A 25,764-nucleotide genomic window follows, 5' to 3' on the forward strand; every position below is an offset into this window, starting at 1 on the left:
TGTCGAGTATCGAACTAGTTAGCCAGTTATTTGTTTCAGATGCATGGAATTGATGTGTGACACTTAATTGGAACAAGAACTAGGTGAGCCTACTGTTTGATATTCACGCATAAATTGGAGACATAGAAGAGGACTCGATAGAAATCAAGTTATATATTAAGCAAACAGTCTATCAAATTAAAACTCCAATCTACTGGTCGTAATGGAACATGCAGACTCGCTCTCGCCGTCAGAATGTGTTATCCTGGAGTAAAGATGGGAACTTGGAAAGACATTTCACCCCGGCGTCAGGGGTGCTGCTTCCAAAAAACTTCCGTTTTGTTAATTTCCCCATCTTTAGCTACCGGTACATCCGATCAGATCCGATTTAAAACCGTTGTCTTGTAATCAGGGGCGTGCATATGGGGGAGGGGCCGCCCCGGACAGCACGTTCTTTGTTAGTTTGATGATTTAATTCATAATAATACAAACATTCCACTCTTACGTATTTAATTCACAAGATCGATATTTTTTTTCCCCAGAATTATTCTCGAAGTTAGTACAGGTATAGTATAAGGCAGTGTTTCCCAACCCGAGTCCGCGGTCTCAGACTCGAATGAGTCCGCAACGAGCCAGAAATTCACTGCGGGCCGCAAACGTTTTTGCGAAACTTAATTATCAGCCAAGTGACGATTCACGTTAGAATTTACACAAAACATAAAAAGCAAGTTTATTCACATAACATTAATTGAGTCAATAATTATCGGTTACTGAGTAGTGCTGGGCATATATATATTCAAAAATTTTACTATTCGAATAGCAATTTCTATTCAAATATTGGTAACAAGTGGCGCGACAGGTCACTTGCGCGTCGCTTAATCAAACGATTGGATTTCACATCTCACTTGGTGTTTCCCGCGAGTTCAAACAACGAGGAATAAATTTTTTTCCTTGTAGGTGTCAACCCAAATTTTCTATCTTGAAAAGCGGCAATACAAAATAAGGAAAATAAAACGGAGAATAGCATAAGTTTTATTTTATGATTGTCCGTGACCAATTAAAAACGCTTTTTTTAGACATTGCAAATCGCAAAATTTCGGGTGCCCCCGAAGTATACGTACCGGTGCATTTTCCCTCAGAATTCTTTGCATTACCGCCTTCACATTGGTACGTAGGCTACAGCGCTGGAGCGCCGTAAGTGATGTACGATTAACTCAGATTTGTCGAATTCACAAAAATACGAATCAAAACAAAACGTAATCGCATTTTTGTGTCCACGGATTGTCATGATATTTTCTGAGTAGTATTGCTTTTATTTCGTCAACACAACCGCAGATTAAAATGATCACAATTAAATTAATAATAAAGCAAGGCGATGAATGTATTTTTAATTTACTAATATATTTTAAATATATTTTTAATAAGTACTAAATCAAGCTGTACTTTCTGAAAATTTATAGCAGATAGTAGGATTTTTCTTGAGGCAATAACAAATTCGCAAGATCGCAAACAATATGTATATATATATCAAAACTAATTATAATCGGGCGATATATTCTCACATTGTTATGTTCGCAGATTGTCGTGATATTTTAAAGAAGTAACGCTTTAATCTTCCGTAAGTCGACGCAGCCGCTAGTTACCATGAACGCAATTAAATTAAAATAGAAATACATTTTAAATTCTCGTCGTTGTCATGGACTGAATATTGTGCGACAGCATAGGCCAGAGATGGCGAACCTTTTTCAATGAATGGGTCAAAAACTACAATTTTATCGCGGAACAGAAGAGAGTGGGTCACAGATATTCAATTCACGATTGTATCTATAAGAAACTTCTGAAACAAATCTTATAAGCTGGTGTTGGTGTAGTTTTGGGCTTTACTTATGCAGCACTTCTATCACGGACTTTTTATGGCACTCGGTTAGAGTACGAAAAAAACGCATATGAATTACCAAAAATGTTTAGGATGATGCGATAAATTATTTTACGGTTCTAGTGTTTGGAGGTAATTCTGCTTCGATAGTGTTAAAATTTTCGATCAGCTTCCAACCACATTAAGCCACTTTTACACTGCCCCATTGTTATATCAGATTTCTAGATTTTTATTTCAAGTCTGAAAGATTTTGTTTTCACAACGGCATTGTAAGCCAGAAACTAATAAAAAGGAAAGTAGCATCTAGTTCTCGTATAACCCCTAAAATAGTCTGCAGATGCACTTCCAAAAAAGACAGGCGTTGCGAGAAATGAACAGATCCTTTGCATTGTTATGTCATAAATTATGTCAGGTCCAATAGCTGAATAACGGTACACAGAGGTGCATACATGCGTACAAGATTAGAGTTTTTGAAAATTACCATACGTTGGGAAACGCTGGTATAAGGGGCATCCTTATCGGCGGCGTGGCGCATCTTTCATCGTGCTAAGCGTTAGGAATACGCTCGCCACCGCATCTCTGATTACCTTGCGTGGGTCCGCAGGTTCGAATCTCACGAGGGGATGATTATGTGCAAGAAGATTGCTGGACTCCCCGCCGCCGTGGGGTGGTTCACGTAACCGCTGGTCTGTTACGGCTTCCTTCACCATCAGGTCCATGCTTCCGAAAACAAATAACTGGCCAAATAATTCCATACCCGGACCTGGTAAGCGGACGAAAGGCCGTGGTTCGCCCTATGATTGATTCGTCTTATCGGCCTTCTTCTCCCCGGGATAAATATGTAAATCTATATCCTATTATCGGAAACTCGTCCCGGCCAGCAGGAAAGTTTGACACACCCCTGCTTGGAATCCCGACCGTAACCGACCGGCAGTTACTACGGGTACCGCCATATGGCAGCGACTTCTGCTATTTACCGTATGTCAAAATCCGGCACCGGTCTCCTTTATACAAAAAGGTCAACTCAATTGTGGTAAAAACGCCCGTTTGACACTGTCTGAACCCCATTTACCTGAAAACAAAACAACAGATTTCCTGACTAAACTCATAACCGACGAGACGAAAGGCCGTGAAACGCCATGCGATTGAGACGTCTTTCCTTTCCTCCGGAACAAATATGTAAATTCTACCCTCCTTCGCTTTTTCAAGACCGTGGAACAGAGCATAAGTATTGATATTAAACATCTGGTCAATATCAATGATTTGACACATAGAAACGCGTTTTCCAAGGAACACGAGGTGCAACATGAATCTTGATTATTGAACAACTTGACAAAGTCATACTCTACTGACTATTTATCTCATTGAAAATGTAATTGATAATAATCTCGTATGCTGTAATATAAAATGTCACCTAAATCTCTTCCAAGTATATTCCAATCTCTTTATCATCTCGCTATCGCCAAACGATCAGAAGGTGCATAAAAATATCTTGTGTATCATTTAATCACATCACAAGTTTAATTTTTGAAATTAAAAGACATATTACAGCATGATTGGCAAGCTTAAGCAAAACAAAAATACATATTTCATTGATTCTTCCCCAGTTTTATTTTCAGAATACATGCAACAGCATCCTTGGGATAAAATTCAAGTAAAGATATGTAGTTAAGCTACAGAGAAAACGTAATTATGAGAAAAATTACAGAATGGACTTCTGATTGGTTGACGAATAATAAACTTAAAATTCTGTGTATTCTATTTAGGACATCTACATACTATGAATAGAGAGAGATCAGTGGTTTCCGAACTGCGTTCTGTGGGCACTAGTGCCAATGTTTTCAAGCACTGCCTCCTCTAAACTAGCATAGGAAAATTTGGGCCAATTGTTTAGGATTAGGTTTGGGCCAGGTTGCAATAAAATTTGTAAAAAGTTGTGTCGTATTAACAGTTTCCCAGTATTTTTTCAGTCACAGACTGATAAGTTTTGAAAGCCACTGATAAAGATCAATTATCAAATTAATGTTTTACTGTATTCATATTATATGTATTTGTGTAACTATTTGACATGTTGACGAGTATCGAGCATATCATCCTAACATTTTATGTCAAGTAGCCAGAGAAAGGACACAGGTTACAGTTGTGCATAGAAAAAACTGCACCAATGAAAATTTATCAAAAAATCTGATTTTATATTTTAATACTAATTTATTTACAGATCATTTGAAGCAAAAGAAAAAATATCGTACATGCCAACAGATGAAAAAGCAAATTTCTGCACTATTAAATTCAATTTTCTTGAAAACATTTGAGAAATAATAATTTAGGAAGGAAAATAATTTTTTCCAAGACTAATATTGAATATAAAACCGATAGATTAATATTGAACTTGATTGACAAGGACACTTTAACCGGGTATGGGTGTGCCGGTATGGTTGTGCATGGCGTCTTATATACAGAGGTATACATAAGAAAAGCATAAGAGCGCAAACAACATTTAAAACTTGTGATTTTCAAACATTTCCTTCACAGCATAAATAAACCACAACATAGCACGCTTCTTATATAATAGATTTACGGGATACAATGCAGAATGTTACCTGTGCAGCGACATGAATTAAGCATACAGCGGACAAGATATGGGTAGAATATTGAATGAATTTCACGACAGGTGATGGTAGATCAGCCACAATTCGTGCGCCAATTATCTCCAGTTTTCGATCACCCCTGGAGAAAGAGGCAAAAATTTTGATTAGTGAAACGCAATTTGGGTAAATTTTGGGTTTGATGATACAGGCGATTTATCATTTAACAGAAATTCTCAAGATAATTTCAGGCTATGTTACTTATTTTTCACAACTGCCCTCCAATATATAAGTCGAATACACAATTGCATTTAGACGCGAAATTTAATTAGAACTCATACTCTCAAAAATTACAGGAAAAAAGTGCAAAACAATATATATATATACAGCAAAAACATATATTACGTGAAAATATTCGACACAAAACATAAATATAATAGCAAAGATTTGAGCGGTAGCACTAATATGTTGTCCAAAGTCAGATACTGTGTTTTGAGGGTACAGCACAAAGAAAACTTTTCTGGCTGCAACTATCAATATCCAATATTTTGCACAAGGATTTCTTTCCTAATATAAGATAACCTCCATCGCGGAAGATTTGTCAGCTTACGCCCTACACACACATACACAGGCAGGTTTATTTCAGGAAACCATACCTCAATAGATTGAATAGACATAAAAAAGTCAATCCATGTGCAAGTAGACTATAGCAATACTTGCAAAGCTACTGTGTGAGTTTTTTTCAAATAATATATTAGTGTACCCTATCTCAGAGGTCAATCAATCAGCCAATTGTTGTGTAAAAGACAAATGAAATTTTTTTTAGGAAGTATTTGGAAAAAATCTATGAATTCTATTTGACTACAGTGGTTCTTCTCCCATTATTAAGACATTTTATTTAATCCTTTCAAAAATAAAAATGTTCCAAATACAATAAATCTTAAAAATATTTTAGGGGTGTCTATCAATGGAACAGTCAAGTGGCTAAAAACCTCGCTTCTGCAGAACAGTGATATATTAACATTTTAAAAATAGCAATTATTTGAGATTTATGGCAAAAAGCAAAGAATTGGGTGACAGAGCAACAAAACAACTCGTTACAGTAAAAGGTGACATTAGGGATGTCTATATCAGAATGATTTGACATTTTCGAATGCTTTAGTATTACATTCATTAAATTGTCGTGGCATCCCAATATATATTTAATTAATTGAAATTCAAATATGGTATATATAAAACAATTTTTGTTTATTAAATACCAACTCTGTGGGAACTAATTTTAAGACATCCCTAATAAAAATTATTGTTGACGAATGCACTAATAAAATAATATAAAAACTGCAAAACACAATGCACTACGTACATAAAAAAACTGGTGAATTTTACCATTTAAGTCCTTTTTGTACATCTGCAATAGTCATGGCACTTTTCTTTACCATGGCCTGTTCTTCATCTGTCAAATCGACATTCACAATGGAACCGACACCGCTTCGATTCAACACACATGGCAGCGATAAGCAAACATCGTCTGTGATACCATAATGACCCTGAATATGAATTATTAATTAAACTGGGAACGCAAGAGAAAAACAGGTGAAGAAAATCCATATTAGATATTAAAAATTCTTGATTTGAGGAATCATTTGGAATAGATTCACTTAGAAAATTATCATTGGAATCAGAAAGTATGGCCCAAACGACCGTTATTTAATTTTGAGGATTAGTGAAATTCTAAAACTAATAAAATTGCTGTTTATCTGGGGGAGCTGACTTTGATGACCATATTACGGGTGTAGTACTCCCCCAGTCTATACGAAATAAGTTATTTACATACTAGTTAGAATATACTCTACATTAAAAATTATTTTAGAATGGATTTGAAATAGTACAATACTTGGTTTTGGGCCATTCTAGAATAAGCATTCCGAAATGTGAGATGTTGATAATTGTGACAAATGAAGAACGATTTAATGATGTTTGATTCACAAGATATTCAAATGTACATGATTTTCAGATAGAGGTTTATTAATTCTAGAATCATAAGCAAATCATTACGGAATTTTACTCAATTTAACCTAAGTGAGATTTTAATTAAATTGCAGGTGTGATATTCAGATATGGTTAATTAATATTGAATTGTTTGCCAAAGTTATATAGTATGACACACTATCATTGACATTATATGCTATACCTTTACAAAGCAGGTAACTGGATGAATTCTGTGTCTGTGATGTAGAATGGAAGCCAGCAGTTCAGCACAACTTAAACCAATGGCCCAGTTTGTGTACCCTTTTAATCGAATAACATCATATGCACTGAAATCAAACAAATTAATAGTTACAAACAGCATAACACGAACATTTATTTGTATATTGGATCAGTATAAGTACACCATATAGACTAACTAGAACAAGCTTCATGAAGCGGTCATATTTATAAATAAACTGTACACTGAGTGTAAATATGACCACAAAATTTGAGCAGATGTGGCAACTGGTTTTGGCATTTCAAGTATGGAATAAGTTGCTTCTTGTAATAAGGTAATGCTGACTAAAATCAATCATAAATTATCCTACAGGACACAATATTATCATGAATATTTCAAAAATCATAATGTATACGTAGAGGAAAGGTGGTTAGGAAACAATTATTCAAAAACACTGCAATTACTTACATTACATTCTATCCAGAACGACATTTCAAAATATTATTTAACATCATTTCTGCCATAATTATAAACATAAAAAAATTCATCTTGAAGTCAACAACCTTATTTTAATAAATTAACAACATGTATATTATTGTTCAAATTCTTACCCATCAACAACTTGTTTGTGTAATGTATCCCAACCCTCTGGTCCATCATGATATCCAATTCTAGGGTGAATTGTGCTAAGACATTTTCCACTGACATTCACTCCGCTCCACATCGGAACTGAACAAAAACATAATGAGTAAGTGATGTATTCCTTTATAAGTTTCATTCTAACAATTAATGCAAACGATAATGCTCTGTATAACTGACCCGGTATATATTAAATGTAATATTTCACATACACTACAATTTCGTGAAATAATGACCAGCATTTCAATCATAGTTTTAGCTACAGAGGTTGCAGGACACTGTTATTCAGTATGACATTTCATTTGAGTTAGTTTATATAATTGACGAGAGGTTTACATACTGAATATTAATGCAGTGTAATCTATTGTCTAGAACTGAATCGAGCTTTCAAATAATTTTGATAATATTTCAATTTTCAATTTAAGTTGTTGCATTAAAATGAAGTCGAATAGTTTGTTAATTTTTTAACTATTTTAGCAAAAAATTATTTATATTTTTTTGACATCCCCCGATATGAAAGAGAATGAAATACAATACAGTATACACCAAGTGTATTCAATTTTCAAATCAGGAAGGAAGCCATGACTCAACCATTCAAGTAATACTATACCAGGAAGTGCAATAATACACCTGTAATGCTTCTTCTATGAAAGGTTATGGCCAATTTGTTTATTATTCAGCATATGTTACAATAATTAAGAAAGATTATAAAATGTAATATAAGAATAGTTTGTAAATACCAAAACACTTCTCATTAACATAATATGGTATTATACATCTTAATAAAGAATGTTATTTAAAGACGAAAAAGAAAACCTGAAATACACATTTTTGTGAGTAAGTATCTCATTACTTAAGATTTGAGGACAAATTCCATTTCCCACCACCTTACTCGGCGTGTAATAAATTGGGTAATCAATGCGAATCAAAGGCCTTCATTCCGAACTATAATGAACTTTTTACCTAAGGGTGACTGATTGTGTAGAGCTGACATGGGCAAACTACGACCCACGGGCCAAATCCGACACGTTGGATAATCCAATCTGGCCCGCATGATGCTGCCACAACCAAACTAAAACCAAATTTTGATGTTTTATCTGAAAAAGAGCTCGAGGAATTTTTTGAGATTACAATTAAATTTAGTTTTGGCATGCGGCTTATTGTTTTCCACTTTTGCTTTTGTAACACTGTAAATATGGTTCACGAATGTAATGGCCGTCGGTCCAAAAACCTTGCCCACCCCCAGTGTAAAGCCTTGTTCAGAGCAAGAGGCATGGAATTACATAATATAAAAAAATTTAAATTCATTTTATTTTAATCAAATTAATCTTAATTAATTTTTTATTTAAAATCATTTACCGCTTGAATCTCCATGTTCACCAATAATCCAACCATGAACACTGACAGGAGACAAGTTCAATTTCTCCGCGATAAGATGACGAAATCTTGCAGAATCGAGATTAGTACCAGAACCAATCACACGATTGCGAGGAAAATCTGATAACTTCCAGGCAACATATGTCATTAGGTCAACTGTAAAACAAGAAAGTATTACAGTAATTGTTAAAGTAATAAGTAATACCATTTCTTTGAAACAAGGTATATGGTTAAGTAGATACTTTGCACCAAAAATTTATTGCCATTGTTGACTTTAAAGTTAAATTGTTTGGAACAATTGACATATTAAATTGAAAGTATCGGACAAAACACAGAAAAATCTGATATAAATCAAGTCAAATTTATTTAAACAATGCTAATTTAGTTATTTCACAACACTGAATACTTTCTTAAATAGGTAGTTTTTCAATAAACTTCATGGTCAGCACAAATTCTAGATTATTTGACCACCCCAGGAATAACCATTAACATTTTCTATCCCATAACTAATAAAAATTGACTAGCACAATGTACCAACTGCAAAGGCATAAAATGAGAATCAAAACTATAAATGAGAATTTCATATAAACGCTTTCAACAGTATGTCAAAATGCTTCAAATAATAACTTAGTGTTCATAATGTACCTGGATTTGAGACAACAACCAAAATTGCATTTGGACTATATTTTGCAACTTGTGGTATGATGTGTTTGAAAATATTGACATTTCTTTGAACAAGGCTAAGTCTCGATTCACCAGGTTGTTGACGAGCACCGGCAGTTATTATTACAATTTGACTATCTGCTGAAACTGAGTAATCTGAAAAAGAAAACTGGTTTGTTTATTATTATTTTTATGCAAGCTTTCTCAAAGCAAATTCAAGAGCCAAACCAAATAGATCTCTGTAAATTTAAATCCCAATTTCATGATTGGCAAGTGTTTGAAAAACTTTAGAAAAGAGAAAATCGACATCGTAGGCTAACCCAGCCATATTTGAATAATTTATTATTCTAAAAATTTTTTAGTAGATTCTTTGACAAAAAATTTAATCTGTTGCATCAAAACTTGCTACAATTTTGTCCAGGGCAGCTGATTCAGATTTTTGTATGTTTCTATTAATATTATAGTCTGAGTTGTCATTCCATACTTGTTAGCATTAGCGGAAGTCAGAATTTTCAACAAGAACTCGAAAAGCAACAAACTGACTGAACATTCTCAACAGACTATTCAAGAAGTGGTATACGCCAAAGCTTATTTGTAAAATATAATTTTCTTGGACTTTGGAGCCGATTTCCGATATAAAATTTCCCTGAACCTAGCATGGAAGCTAGAGTCAACATTTTTGTCAACCCAGAGTCAAGATATAAATTTAATCGACTACACATCACTACTTTTGTGACACTGTAATCATGTAGTACTTGAAAATGTGAGTAGGTAATTTTTTTTATTGCATTGAATATTTAAAATGCATACAAAATCTCAACATTTAATGAGAAATCTAATTTTCTTCTAAAGTAAGATCGTAAATAAATCTACTGACCTTTATCTCCATAAATTTTGATATTCTCCAAAAACAAACTTCCGTGTTGTAAATCCATTATTTCACCTTGAAGTTTGTCCTGAACAACATCAACAAGAACAAGGTCTGTACAGAGTCCCTGAAAACAAGAAATTAGGAAAATCATAACGAACTTTTCAGGATAAATTTGTAAAATCAGCTTTGTAGAGAATACATTTATGGCTTCTATCACAATAAATCTCACCAAAGAAAAGTAAAAAAAAATTGTATTAACATAGATATATGACAAAAGGCAACATTGACAGGTCACAGTGAATGCAATGAGTTGAAAATTTCTTCAAAAGAATAGCTCAAGTAAAAATGAGTTAAGTGTTCATAAAGATATACCTATCATTTTACAAATCATAATGCAGATTTAAGTTATAATATGAGTTTAGCAGCAAGGGATATATATTCTAAATTATTAAAAAGGTATACAGGTAATTAAGCTGGGCTTGGCAGAATGTGTGTAAATTTTACTCAACATGGACACAGATGCCAGTCATGCTGTCATATTGCCATAACAACAGGAGAAATTCCTGACAATTTTGAACAAACGTTCGGAATAACAACTCAAATTATTTTTATTTGACATAAAAAGAAAGAAGCAAATTTCTGTAGACAGAATAATAGTGTAGAAAATGACCGCAGTCAATAAGTATGTTGATGTTATCGGACGCATTGATATCTTATGAGATAAAAAGGCAAATTGATAGATAAAGCTCTTGAAATTAATTTCAAGTCACAGTAGAAAAAACAAAAAATATACAAAATAAAGCTATGCCATGACACCAAACAAGTTAAAAACAAAGCAATATAAATGGTACAACGACATTGACGCATGCAAGGAGCATCTGTAAAGCAAACCAAAATATTTTCATGGTTCAAATCCTCCATATTAAAACGTGGAATCAGCAGAATATGAATAGCTTATGCTCTGACAAGACGAAAAACGTTATATCACCAATTACTATTACTGATGAATAATACATTGATGCTATTAGCCTTAAATTCCTTGTGAATTTCTAATTATATAGATCATGTACAAACACAGATAATACAAAATAATGACAATCACATTCCCTATGCATGCCTTGATAATGAGAACAAAACCAGCCGCCATGCTTCAAATTAACAAAAACTTTATACCTTCATTAAGACACTCATCCCACAAGCCATTCCTACCATCCCAACACCAACTACTGTAACTTTTGAAGGACCACCCTTCGATTCATCAGGAGTAATTTGAGTAAATAGCTGGGATTTGATATCGAACTCACCAGCAAAAGCCATGATTATATTAAGGTAATAAATAGCACTATATAAGAACCTATTCAATATTGATATATATATATATATAAATTAATTCAGTCCTTTTATATAGACAAGAAACACGGATGTTGATAGCAAATTCAATATTTGAGTATTTGAGACAATCTCTATTCATAAAATTGCTATTCAGTAAACTCCACTAGTTGTCAACTAAGGAATATAACAAAACAATAAATTTTTCATTCTTTATTTATAATAAATGCCAATCTTAAAATTGTATGAATTTTTTTCACTGTATATGACTAATTCACAGTAAATCTGCATTTTTCAAAAGGTAAATTAGTAAATTTTATTCGATGCGTCTTTGGTATTAGATCTCAAAAAACTACCACTTTGTATGTGATCTAATTTGCTTAACATGATCTCAATCGCATACTAAAGTGGCAGTAATTGTGGTGCCACTTTGGTATACTTAAAGTCATAAAATAATTCTCATAGAATTCAGTTCCTCGGTTAGGGTTGAGTTAAAACTAAAATCATGGAGATGTCGAATTCGATCGAAGGACCACCCTTCGATTCATCAGGAGTAATTTGAGTAAATAGCTGGGATTTGATATCGAACTCTCCAGCAAAAGCCATGATTATATTAAGGTAATAAAAAGCACTATATAAGAACCTATTCAATATTGATATATATATATATATAAATTAATTCAGTCCTTTTATATAGACAAGAAACACGGATGTTGATAGCAAATTCAATATTTGAGTATTTAAGACAATCTCTATTCATAAAATTGCTATTCAGTAAACTCCACTAGTTGTCAACTAAGGAATATAACAAAACAATAAATTTTTCATTCTTTATTTATAATAAATGCCAATCTTAAAATTGTATGAATTTTTTTCACTGTATATGACTAATTCACAGTAAATCTGCATTTTTCAAAAGGTAAATTAGTAAATTTTATTCGATGCGTCTTTGGTATTAGATCTCAAAAAACTACCACTTTGTATGTGATCTAATTTGCTTAACATGATCTCAATCGCATACTAAAGTGGCAGTAATTGTGGTGCCACTTTGGTATACTTAAAGTCATAAAATAATTCTCATAGAATTCAGTTCCTCGGTTAGGGTTGAGTTAAAACTAAAATCATGGAGATGTCGAATTCAGCGGATTATAAAATAAAGATAAGTGAATTGATGTTGTATTTCTGAAAATGATGAAGAATTTGGACATTTGGTACAGTAATTTTAACTACAGTAATTTTCAGGGAATGAAAAAGGTTAAGTTGTTGCAGTGTTGATTTATTTCATTGTATTTCAACTAAAACTATAAAAACTAAAAAAAAATATTTACTAATTCAGCTATTCTTAATCTACTAAACATAATCAAACAACTTCGATGAACCTACTGTAATAGATTCATAACATACAAGGCGATTTACTGAAAACTTTAGTAAAAAAGAATGCATTTTCGAATGAATACTGGAATATGATACTCTTGCTTGAAAACCGATTTTCTATAGACTTCCAAGCAATTGGAAGATCACAATTACAGTATATTTTTCACTACACACCCATGATACTGATTTAATAAATTCAAGTTATACCAATGAGTGTTTTGCCATTGAACAATTGGTGCTCCCGAAGTATGCGAACCAAGATGGCGGACATCGGAACGTAACACGGGTAACAGGTTAGGGTTAGGCGATAATTTTTTTCCAATTTTCCTTATTTTAGTCCTATTATCAGTTCGAAGACTAGCCAAGAGCCTTCCGTAGTATTTATACTTAACATTATGGCCTAACCCTAACCTAGTACACATATTACATTCCGATGTCCGCCATCTTGGTTCGCATACTTCGGGAGCCCCGAACAATTATTCAATCAAACAGCGTTGATTATATATTTATACACGCAGATTGATTCTTAATTATTTTTAACGAGATTCTAAAATTTAAGTATAAATATTCAAGTACATGTGGGAATGTTTTGGCAACTAAAAATATTTCACTAAATCACACTATTCGATCACAAACTTGAATATTTACAATCACTGATTTCTGGAATAAAAGACAACTAAAATATACCTTCATCAAAACTGTCATTCCACAAGCCATTCCCACCATTCCAACTCCAACAATAGTTATTTTAGTTGGTCCAGACTTTGCATTGTCAGGACAAATCTCAGTAAAAAGCTGAGATTTGATAATATCGGGTACACCAGCAGCCATGTTCGGATGTTGATTGAAATGCAATAAATTGCACTTGTTCTGTTGTTACTCAGTAGTACTGGTACCGTGGCTAAGTTAATTCCAGAAAACTACAAGCAGACAGGTACTGCAATACTAAGTGTAGCATTAACTCTATTATTCAGCTATTATTTCTGTGTTTTTTTTATCTGAAAATTTTATATTTTTTATAAAAATCAATTAGTTGGTTTCGTAAACGGCATTACCGTACCTATTCAACGGCTTATAATTCTAGACTAGGTCCCAATAATATTTTCTCCATTACTCAGTTACTGTACCCCATGACCCCCGAAGCGAATGTTGTGTAAATGGAAAGCTGGCGGATTTCTGAGCAGCTGGAACGAGCCGGCAATCACGTACACCACACTGGTCGCCAAATACGTGACTTGCAGCACATAAAGTAGGACGGAATAGGTGATTCCCAGTAGTGAAAAGAGTCCGCACTAGCAAAAACATTTAGTTTGCAAAAACTAGCCAATAAATGTCCAACTAAAAATGTAATTTTAGTTAAATTAATCATTTTAATATAAGACTTTTAATATTTGTGTCGGGGAAAAAGACGATGAGACGACTCGACCGTATGACACCTTAATCATATTTGTTTCAAGTTGCACCTACTATTTATCAGGAATCATCCAAAAATTGAAGTTTTCATATCATATCATGCGTTATGTGAATCGCCAATTTTTGGAAACTAGAAACATGAGAACTAACTATTTATACCTAGTTTTACCTATGTAACAAATCACGTAGCTGGGCCAGTCTATTCAAAAATTGAATAATAAATACAATCGCATCCTGGTATCGTCAACAACAGCGTGAACTAAACGTTCAAATAAAAGCAACAGGGCAAACGCATCGCATAGAACCAGCCACAGAATGGCGTAGATGTGGAATAGTGAGCGGGGTACGAAACCACAAAGAGTATAAAATAGGGGTGGACAGGCGGATGTGCGGAAAAAAAATTAAATCATGACATGAAAGGCGTCTTTGACTGTATATATCTCTCAGAACAAAAAGAAAAGGTGAACAACAGGTTGCAAAAAACTCCCGTCTTCCAGCTCAACCATGTGATTTGTTTAAATTCTATGACGACGTATAAATAAACATGAACTTATGATACGCTCATTATTTCGAGAAAATTTATCAATTTCCTTGGCTAAAGGACTTGAAAATGATCCCAATTTCAACTAGATTTTCATACTCAAAATGCGATCTTTTAAAAAATGACAAATTACATAACATTATATACCCAACATAATTAACCACTGTGATGGAATCGAATGTCGATAAAGATTTTACCACACTGGGATATCGCAATGGGACTAGATCAGGGCTACTCAACTATTTTCACTGAAGGTCCATTCACAAAACTTCAAAATTGCTGGGGTCCGCACATTTCAGTAAATTTAGTTTATGAAATAAACAAATGCATTATTGAATTAAATACAAGAGCAATGAATGGCTCACAAATATGGACACAAATGTTGCACATCAGTATCAGTACGGCAAATAATATAGCCGTGTATGTTAATAGCATCAAAAACTATAAAACGATGCTTATGCTTCAGACGCGGTCCATATTGACTTATTTAAAAAGCATAGGCTACTACGAGTTGTGGATTTAGCTAAATTCGAACTATGTACTATGATGTTCTCTTGTCACATTGAAGAGCTTCCGTCTGTTCCAAGCAAACCCAAATTCAAACAGCAGAAATAAAGATAATTTTTTTATTCCATTTGTCAGTAAAAGTATTTCACAAGAATCAATCGCAGTATGTGGACCAAAAGCTTGGAATTCCCTACCCGATGACATCAAAAATTCAAAATCGAACTCAGAATTTTGTTCCAAACTTAAACAATATATATTATCATCATATTAGCAATTTTCTCTGCTTTGAACATGTTACTGTTTGAAGATTATTTCTTTAAGGTCAATTCAACACTGAAAGGGAGAGCTGATGATTATTTGGATTGAATGAACTATCAGGAAACTGTCCTCTTCTTTAGTCACCATAGACCAGCTGACAATTTCAATAACTCCACAGGATACTTCACCCGGATTCAATATAGAACAATGGACTGAATTAATAACTAGCACACCATTCTAATTTCATTATCATGCGTAATTAGACAACAACAAAAGCACAGCAATTTAGGTTATAGATAGTACAATTCAATAGAACTTCAATGCTCAAATAGTAGGGAGTAGGGACAATGTTTTTTGTTTGTTCAATTTATTTCCATTGTTGCTACTATAGGGAGAAATAGATGAGATGTTGATGGGATATAGACTTCCACCCTATATGTTTAAGTTCGATTCCCGCGTTATTGTTTTGACACGCGTTATGGAATGTGACTCCAATCTGGACTCCTTCAGACGATAATAAGCACACAGTGTTGATGCTAATCGTTGTTGTATATTATAGGAAGATGCACAATCCAAATTCCGAAAACAGATAAAACTGAGACACACTTAACTCTTAACACAGTAAATCAGGAGTGAATCAAAACACATCACACTTAACGCAGTAAAAACAGAAGTGGATCTAAACACAATATTATGCAGCCATCTCGGCAAGCCGGGACGATACGTCATCAAATTGGTCGATACGAGAAAGGCAGTACATGTAATCAGTAATCGGTGTTGCTACAATAAAATGACCTATTGTGGGAAATGGAACACACTATTAAAATGAAAGGGTTAAATACATTATAATTCATAGTTACACAATGCACATTCGCTACACAATTCCCCCTCGACAGTAAAAAAAATTAACTTGATAATTTTTTAAATTTTGGAGTCCGGCCGCCGAGAGATGAAGTGAAAGAAAACAAAATAACACGAATTAATAAAAGATATTAGTACGATATAATGAGTAATGGTTAAGGTATACAAGAGAATATACGCCGTTTACGAGAGAAAACAAAATACGAGAAAAAAAATTCAAAGGGTCTCTCTCTATGTTGCTTAGAAATGCTTAACATTTTAAAATGGAATTGTAACGAAATAGTAAACAAAATGGCGACAATACTTGAAAGAAAGGACCTAAAAAAATGTAAAACACTTTGATGTTTAAAGAAAGGGCCTGAGAAGAAACAAATGTCGGATTTAGTACTTGATAATTAAACCGAAATTGGTTTGGTGTTCAAGATTGTAAAATTGGCGTTAAGAGGTTATTTGAAACAAAATAATAAGAAAAAATCCTGTAAAATTGAATAATGAGTAATTTGACAGATTATTGAACCATTGAATCCCTGAAATTGAACCTGAATCAAATTCTGTATGAAGTAAAAGAACTCATGATATCTAAAAAACAAGGCATTGATTAATAACAAGTAATTACACAGAAAAGAAAACTGACACTGCACAATTAATTTATTTGTATGTTTTTTTTTGTTGTTATATTTAAATTCTTATACTAAGGTGTTTTGATGTTTTATAATGAATAATAATAAGAGAAAAGTAATGAAATACAAAACGATTAAAGTGATAAAATACAAGATGATTAATAACGAGGCGACACATTGCGAGATACACTCCATATACAATTCGCAACGACCGCCGGAATCGAGTTGACTTAATAGGGTGGGGATAAATTAAAAGGTTGTTACAGTCAAACTTTCGACTCAATTTGAGCTTGGGTGCTCGCACCTGAGAAGTTGTTAGCATTTTCCATCGATTCATCGTCAATTTCGACATCGGATAACTGGTGTATTTCTTGTTGTTCGTTGAATTGTACTACGGTTTGTCGTGGTATGCTGAGAAGTCGTTGTATTGGTTGCAGCAATCCATTTGTTAATGTACGGCGAACGGACATTCGGCAGTTTGGCAAGCTTCGATAGATGAAATAACCTATGTAAAGCAGGGGTACAACGAAATAAAGCGTAAATGAGGCCAAATAGCGGCCACGCCTCTATGACGTAATCTGACAATGTCTTCGCAGTTGTCATTTACGTTTAAAACTAAGCCATTGTATGCACAATAGACTTCTTTCGTATCTTCAACATTCCAAACAAATGTAAACACACCTTTCCGGCAAAAACCAGAATTGGGTGCGCATTGGCTGAGGTATTTGAACGTGTTTTTGGTTGCGCTTGACGAAGAACAGCCATGAAATGGTTCAGTGGTCCCTCAACGGCTTGCGTACTCATACAAAGCATGACAAAGCAAAATATTGTGTAGTAAAATATGGTCATCAGATATCCATCTGAAATTCGCCTGATAGAATAAAGTCTTTGCTTAAATGGCGTGGGAGTTTTCTCAGCCTTCGCGGCCGATTTGATTGTTGCTGATTTGACATTTCCGGAGACGGCCCCAGTCGATGTGCTGAATCTGTAAAATGAATTTCTGCATCGCAATTTGATCGTTTCGTGCTTGTATCGGATATCGTATCATTATTATTTGAAATATTGAAATTGAAAGTCCGTGGGCGCGAAACAGTGACATCGCTCGCCGGTCGTACATTTGATTTGGCGCCAAGATTCCTATCCTCAATATCTGCATGCCATAGGTCAGAAGTCGGTAGGTGTGCAACTTTCAAGTTGTCAATTGAACATTCATACGGCTTTGAGTTCCGCTCGACGATAAAATGCTTACTTCCACGTTTTAAGACCTGGAAGGGTCCTTCATAGAAGTTTTCCAGTCCTTTTCTTGATCGACTGATTTTGATAAATACATGGCTACAACTTCTCAAGTCTTTTGGTATATAAGTTTTCCTTGAAGGCTGTTTGCGTGTTGGATTTGAACAGAGATTTCTGAAAAATCTCTTAAGTTTATTTACATATGTATGAGGGTCAGTATTTGTCGCGTCTGGTTGCGGTTCCACAAACTGTCCTGGAAGGCGTAATGTTGATCCGTAAACTAACTCAGCAGGACTGAAACCCAAATCTTCTTTAACAACTGATCGAATACCAAGTAATACAAAACCCAAATTCGGAAACCAGTCAGATGGATGTTCACAAGCTCTAAGAGAAGCTTTAACAGTTCGATTGAGACGCTCAACTAAAGAATTTTCTTGAGGACGATATGGCGCTGTCAATATATGTTTTGAACCAAGGAATGTCATGAAATCTTTCCAAGTTGTTGATGTAAATTGCGGTCCATTATCTGTAATAACGGTACTAGGAACACCAAAATGGCTTATATAATTATTAGTGAAAGCGTGTACGATTGTATTAGTCAAACTGTCCTTTAATGGAATACAAATTGGATATCTTGTATATCTGTCAATTATCATAAGCAAATAAACATAACCATGAGATTGGGGGAGTGGTCCAAGTAAATCTACGTTGATAGTGCTAAAACGTTCATCTGGAACTTTGATGTTTTTCAATTCTGTGCGTATGTGTCGTTGAACTTTTGCTTTCTGGCATCGTATGCACTCACGAACAAACTTACGGATGTCTTTACTCATATTCGGCCAGACATAACTGTCTTTTATAAGTTGTTGAGTTCCTGATATTCCTGGATAACACAAATTATGAGTTATATCGTAATGAAGTTGGAATATATGTTCGAGGTTTGCCAGCGAGGCTGACGTCACAAATAATGTTTCCCGCCAATCCTGGGACTGGAAATTGTACTAACTGTAGAGAATGCTTGCTTGCGTTCGTTAAAAGTTGCTTTAGCTCGTGGTCGTTTTGTTGTGCGTTATAGATGTCAGTTAACGGGATAATTTCCTGTTGAGGTACAATGGCATTTAATCCACCATGCTCTGCGGGGTGAATTTCAATTCGGCTCAATGTGTCCGCTGCGATATTCAATGCACCGGCAATGTGTTTTACTGTGAAATCGAAAGTTGATATGTATTCAAGCTGACGGGCCTCCCGTTGGATTAATCGCTCTTTCGGACTTTGAATAGCCTGTACCAGGCTTTTCGAGTCTGAGATTGATTGAAATTTTCTTCCTGTCAATTCATGCCGAAAATATTTGATAGATTCAAAAATAGCCAAAAGTTCCTTGCCAAAAGTAGAATAAGTTTTCTGGGGGCCACGAAGAGCTCTCGAAAACATGCCCAGAGGTCTCCATTGATTATTTTCAAACATTTGCAAAACACCTGATATTCCAATGTCAGATGCATCAGTAATTAAAGAAATGGGTGCTTGATGATGTGGATGAACCAACAGCGTAGCATTGGCTAAAGCATGTTTAATGTCATCAAAAGCTTTCAAAGATTCATCATTCCATTTGATTCGAGAACGTTTACTAGGCTTCCCAACTGTCATCTCATTAAAGGTCGTATAATGGTAGCAAAGTTCTTTACAAAACGATTATAATATGTACAAAGACCAATAAAAGATCTTAATTCTCTCAATGTGTTCGGTTGAGGATATTTTTGCAATACTTCCACCTTGTCGGCTAAGGGTTGTATTCCTTCGGGCGTAACATGATGGCCTAAGAATTTAATTTCTGATTTGTTGAAATGGCATTTATCTGGATTTATAGTAAGTCCATAAATGTGTAAGCGTTCTAGAACTTGATCTAGTGTTCTGAAATGTTCTTCCTCTCTTTTGGTTGCAATGAGAATATCGTCGAAGAATACAAATATATTGTCGATGTTCGCTAAAACTTCGGTCATGAAATAATTGAACGTCGCTGGGGCAGATGCTAGCCCGAAACAAAGAGTTTTAAACATGTACATCTTATTGTTGCAGGAAAAGGCTGTTTTGGGTTGATCCGATTCCAAGATAGGAATATGATTATAAGCTTTTGTGAGATCAAGTGTAGTGAAATGTCGACAGCCATGCAATTTATTGACAAAATCGTACAAGTGTGGCACGGGGTGTTTTTCCTTGATCGTGATTGAATTCAAAAGTCGAAAATCGAGGCACAGCCTGATAGCATTAGAACCCCGCTTTGGAACGATGGTAACTGGAGAATTATAAACGGAATTACATGGAATTATATCTCCTAAGGCTAATAAAGTTTTAATTTCTTGTTCCACAGAAGCCTGTAAGTGAAAGGGTACTCTTCTTGGTTTGGCTGAAATAATTTGTCCATTTGTTTGTATTCGATGTACTGTATTGTGTTTAAAGCGAACAGATGTATGTTTAGGAATAGTAATATCTTCATATTTCCGTAGTAAGATTGTAACTCGACTATCGTGGCTAGGTGAAATGAATGAAGCAGCAATTGTCGGCATAAAGGTTCTCCTGCCTTTAATGTAGTGTTGAGAGCGTGGATTTTTCAATGTAGCTGAACCCACATCGAGTAATAAGTTGTATTTGGTCAGGAAATCAATGCCAATGATAGGGGTTCGCACTTTCGCGATTTGAAATTCAAAGTTGTAGGTAAGACCATCTCCAAGATCAAGAGTTAACAAACGAGTCCCATACCATGGTATCTTCGTACCATTGATGGCATAAAGGGAATGACTAAGTGGTTTCTTTATAGGTATAAAATCAGCTGGAATAATTGAAAGAAATGACCCAGAATCGACAAGAAATCGACGTCGACTCGATTCATCAACTATGTACATAAGAGAAGTTGGTTGTTGCCATGCTGAGTTTGATGTTGCACAGATTCTTTCGGGTTTTCGACAACTTTGACCCGATCTTAGTGAAAATTTTGAGGAGCCATGGCACATCCTAAACCTTTGCATTTGTAAGCTTTGTCGCCAAAAGTCGCGTGATAGTAACAGAGATTGGGGTCCGTGTTTTGTTGAGAAATGTTCATTGGCGGTCCATTATTGTGTCGAAAAAGCGGACCGTGAAGTTCCGGGGGTGGACCACGATATTGGCGATCGCGTCTAGGCGGTCCTCTCAAATTGTTGTATCTCTGAGGTGGTCTGTCCTGGTAATCATTGCCTCTCTGCTGACGGTTGTAATTTGAGCGGTAGGTTTGCCGTTTTTCCTGTGTAACCTTGTCTAACTGAGTTTTAAGCTGTTTCACCTCTGCCAACAACTCTGAATAAGCTCTTGTGTCAGATTGTGGTGTTGTTTTAGAATTAGTAGCAACGCCCGATGCGGAATTTGTATCCCAGAATGTTTCTGCCATGTCTACAAGTTGACTCATGGAGCGTTTTGTTCCACTTTTTGCAAAAAGTCGCCTTACGAAAATCGCCACTGGTTCTGGTACAAGTTGAACAAAATAAAACCGTAATATTTGCTCCGGAATTGGGTTTTTTGAAGCGTGAAAATCTAGTGTACGACAAATTAAGCTGTATATTTGGGTAGGTGTCATATTCTTGCATTTAGGGCCTAACGCCTCGATTTGGTCGATGAAATTCAACTCGAAAATTTGTTTGATAGCGTCAATAAAGTTATCATAATCATCCTTCGTTATTTTAGTGTCTCGATCTGGCATAAACTCCTCCATTCTAGCATACTGGTCTGGCGTGAAACTCTGAATTACATATTTGAGTTTAAAATCAGGATCGATGATTCCGAAATATGTGAATGAAGCAGTAATATTATCAATCCATTGCCTGATAGCGTGCTCCCAAATAGGCTCGCGTTTGTTCGAGGTCAAAAATTTTATATAGTTATCAGGCAACATAACCGTCTCCGTATTCGAAGAGGTGGAAGAACTGGATGAGCGCGGTGTAGGGTTCTCAGAACTGACATTCTCTGTAGTTATTGAAGATGTAGAAGAGCTTGATGATCCAGGTGTAGTGTTCTCAGAAGAGATAAGTTCTGTAGTTGTAGGCGAAGATGTCATTGTGCACTGTGTGGTTTTGCGTGAACGAATTTTAGTAGTTTGTATTGCTACACTTATCCTTTGTGGTTGAGTTTTAAGTGAGGTTGAATCAGAGCGTCTGCTTTCTGAATCTTGCTTTTGTTTAAGGCGTTGCGACTGTCTGGTACTTGACATGCGTAATACTAAAATCTAGCGGCGACGGAACGCAACGAACGCATAAAGTGTGTATCTGGCATTCCTATATAAAAATTACACATTTACAGTAAAAAACAATATATAATGTTCGTTTGAATCCTTTGTCCGTGAAAACGTCTCGAGAATAAATATGAAAAGGTATTTACTTGGAAAGGCTGCTGTCTTCATTGTTGAATTCCTGAATTGCCATCATGAAGTTGATTTTCCAGTTGTTGAATTGATTTTTCCAACTTGTTGAATTGAATTTCCAAGCGGTTGCGTGTCTTTACACGTCGGAGGTCATCAAAATATAGGGAGATAAAGATAGATGAGATGTTGATGGGATATAGACTTCCACCCTATATGTTTAAGTTCGATTCCCGCGTTATTGTTTTGACACGCGTTATGGAATGTGACTCCAATCTGGACTCCTTCAGACGATAATAAGCACACAGTGTTGATGCTAATCGTTGTTGTATATTATAGGAAGATGCACAATCCAAATTCCGAAAACAGATAAAACTGAGACACACCTAACTCTTAACACAGTAAATCAGGAGTGAATCAAAACACATCACACTTAACGCAGTAAAAACAGAAGTGGATCTAAACACAATATTATGCAGCCATCTCGGCAAGCCGGGACGATACGTCATCAAATTGGTCGATACGAGAAAGGCAGTACATGTAATCAGTAATCAGTGTTGCTACAATAAAATGACCGATTGTGGGAAATGGAACACACTATTAAAATGAAAGGGTTAAATACATTATAATTCATAGTTACACAATGCACATTCGCTACAGCTACCTATCACCGAATCACACTTTTTCTTCTGCTCATCCCAGGATACCATATAATATTATTATTTTAATTTACATTGGAAAATCCATGACATGGTAAAATGGCTCCTCTTTATACCTTATCATTCCCTATCCCACTGCACCTTTATAATCTTCTGGCTGAAATGCAACCATAATAGGTTTTGTGGAAATGCTTTTTATTATTTTTTTTTATTTTTTCTTTGAAACCTCATCGTTTTTGGCTGAATCCAGAATTCCAAAAAAAAAACACCTTACAATAGTGAGTCATTTGATACATACCTTTATCATATTTCACCAAAACCTGTAGGGTCACATTTTGGCCAGAACAGCCATAGACCACTTATAACACTGTCGCCCTTGAGTGGTGCATACCATATATGTACACACCCTTTAAACTTGACCATTCCCGCGTTTTATAGTATGTGGTATCATCACTCAATTTTTTTATTATTACTATATTCATATGCAGTGTGTTTCATGTTGTGTAGGGTCTCTATTTATAGATGTAGATTATAAGCGACTTAGTACTTATGATGAGGCTCTACAAGAAGCCTATAACGTGTTGGGCGGTGACACTTCGCGCTATTAACTTTCTTTTATGTATAACCTGCCTGGTATCTCGATGTTAACAACTCCACAACTTGAATATGATTGAAATCTATTGCAGTCACGTGAAATACGAAATTGTGTGGTGATAAAAAACAAACGATTCCAGTATTGTAGAATGTAGAAGTCCGAATAAATTGATATAGCAATGTTGAGGTCCAATAATCAATTGATCACAACAATATTGAGGTCAAATGATCATTGTTGAGACGCAACGATCACTGTTCTGCTGTTGAGGTCGAAATGATCATTGTAGAATACGAATGATCAATTGTTGAGGTGTTGAGGGTTGCTAAAGTTTACGACCAACCCAACAGGCAGGTTAACTACATACTTAATTCTAGAATATGCAAACAATAGCAACATTAAATTATGCAAAACGAATCAAACCCTATCACGTAAAGACAAGAAAACAGCCCACTTTAACGTGACATATAAATTAACACTACTATAACGGCAAACTCCTAACACGAAGTAAATTGTAAACAGCCGACTGGCAATGATCCTAAATAATAAACAAACAAAAACGAGAGAAAAAGAAAAGGCCGATAACAGACTTTGTTTACGCTGACATGCTCATTCCTGCCAACGAACAGATGGTGAAATCGCCTTGAAGGGAGTAATTTCCTGAACGGTCATTCGACAAAGTGCAATGACCGATCTATCTCGAGATAACCCCAGGTCAAATATATATGAAATAAAACAAAGAAACTTTGTCTGTAACAATAGATGTTGTTTTGTCTAACAAACTCCTTTGTACAAACAGTTTTGTACACTCCACCCTTATCCCTGTTACCGCATCCAGCCACCCTCCTTGCACAACTGCCTGTATAGAGGACCATATTGTACATATTTGATTTACCCTATTATAATTTATATATATCAAAAGGGGTGTATGCCGCATATTTGTGTTTTAGGCCAATATGGTCTTGTGCATACATCCCGTCTTCAGTATTTATAATTACTTACTCTTTTATATTGCTTTTACGAGACGAATAAACATACATACATTGAATGTTCCGGATTCGGACCGCCAGTTGAGTAGACCTGGACTAGATCATTAGACATTAGGTACGATGCGTACTTATGCCAAACGCTACATAGCGAGTGATTATGGGTATACTTTTTAGCCAATTTGTATATGTTCCAGTTCCACTCATTTTCGCTTTTATTGGGCATTTTCTTCCCTGCTATACGGCATAAGGTTCTAATTCAATTTTTTAAAGTTTCAATATGATTCTTGATTGGTTCACGTTATGTCGGGAAATGGCGTTGTACATCATATACCACCTACTCTTTCGATCCGTATATTTTCTTTAAAATGAGACCGATAATCTAATGATTAATTCCCGTATTCACGTCATGGGTCACGGTGGCGCCAATTTTCCTATTTTTATCCACCCCAGATAGATACCGAGAATTCTCATATAGCGCACCTAGGTCCTGGTCGTTGATTGGTGCGTGAAGCTCTGGCCCCATTTTGGTTTTTAGAGTATTCGAAATGCAGTCACTCGATTTGGGTCTTTTGCATCGCACACACCTCCACAGCCACACTCAAGCTTTTGGCTTCAATCTACTCTTTTATCAATCCCTTTTATATATCGATTTTACTGTTGTCGTTTTTAATTGAAGAACACATACACAATCAAACTTTCTACTCGTTTTAATTAAAGACCTGAAAGCGGACTGTTAATAAAGTGCAGTCTCAACACGCAAGAAGTCTTAGAGGTAACAACTACGTATTACGTACGTATCATACACTCGTACTAT

General features: G+C 35.2%; 1 protein-coding gene across 2 annotated transcripts; it reads right to left on the minus strand.

Moving 5' to 3' along the window:
• Positions 1-3,343: 3,343 nt before the first annotated feature.
• On the minus strand, positions 3,344-13,918 carry LOC120330899 (L-lactate dehydrogenase A chain-like). 2 transcript variants are annotated; one of them, XM_039397883.2, is made up of 8 exons: positions 13,587-13,918; positions 10,203-10,320; positions 9,308-9,481; positions 8,645-8,818; positions 7,258-7,375; positions 6,632-6,755; positions 5,827-5,987; positions 3,344-4,582 (listed from the first exon to the last, which is right to left on the minus strand). In XM_039397883.2, exons 1-8 carry the CDS (start codon positions 13,728-13,730, stop codon positions 4,417-4,419), a joined length of 1,179 nt encoding a protein of 392 aa, XP_039253817.2. In that variant the 5' UTR covers positions 13,731-13,918; the 3' UTR covers positions 3,344-4,416. The 2 variants fall into 2 exon arrangements, with proteins under 2 accessions (XP_039253817.2, XP_039253818.2); XM_039397884.2 differs by lacking the exon at positions 13,587-13,918 and adding an exon at positions 11,370-11,568.
• Between the last annotated feature and the right edge of the window lie 11,846 nt (positions 13,919-25,764).

This window comes from Styela clava, chromosome 6 (assembly GCF_964204865.1).
Source record: "Styela clava chromosome 6, kaStyClav1.hap1.2, whole genome shotgun sequence".
Taxonomy (NCBI): domain Eukaryota; kingdom Metazoa; phylum Chordata; class Ascidiacea; order Stolidobranchia; family Styelidae; genus Styela; species Styela clava.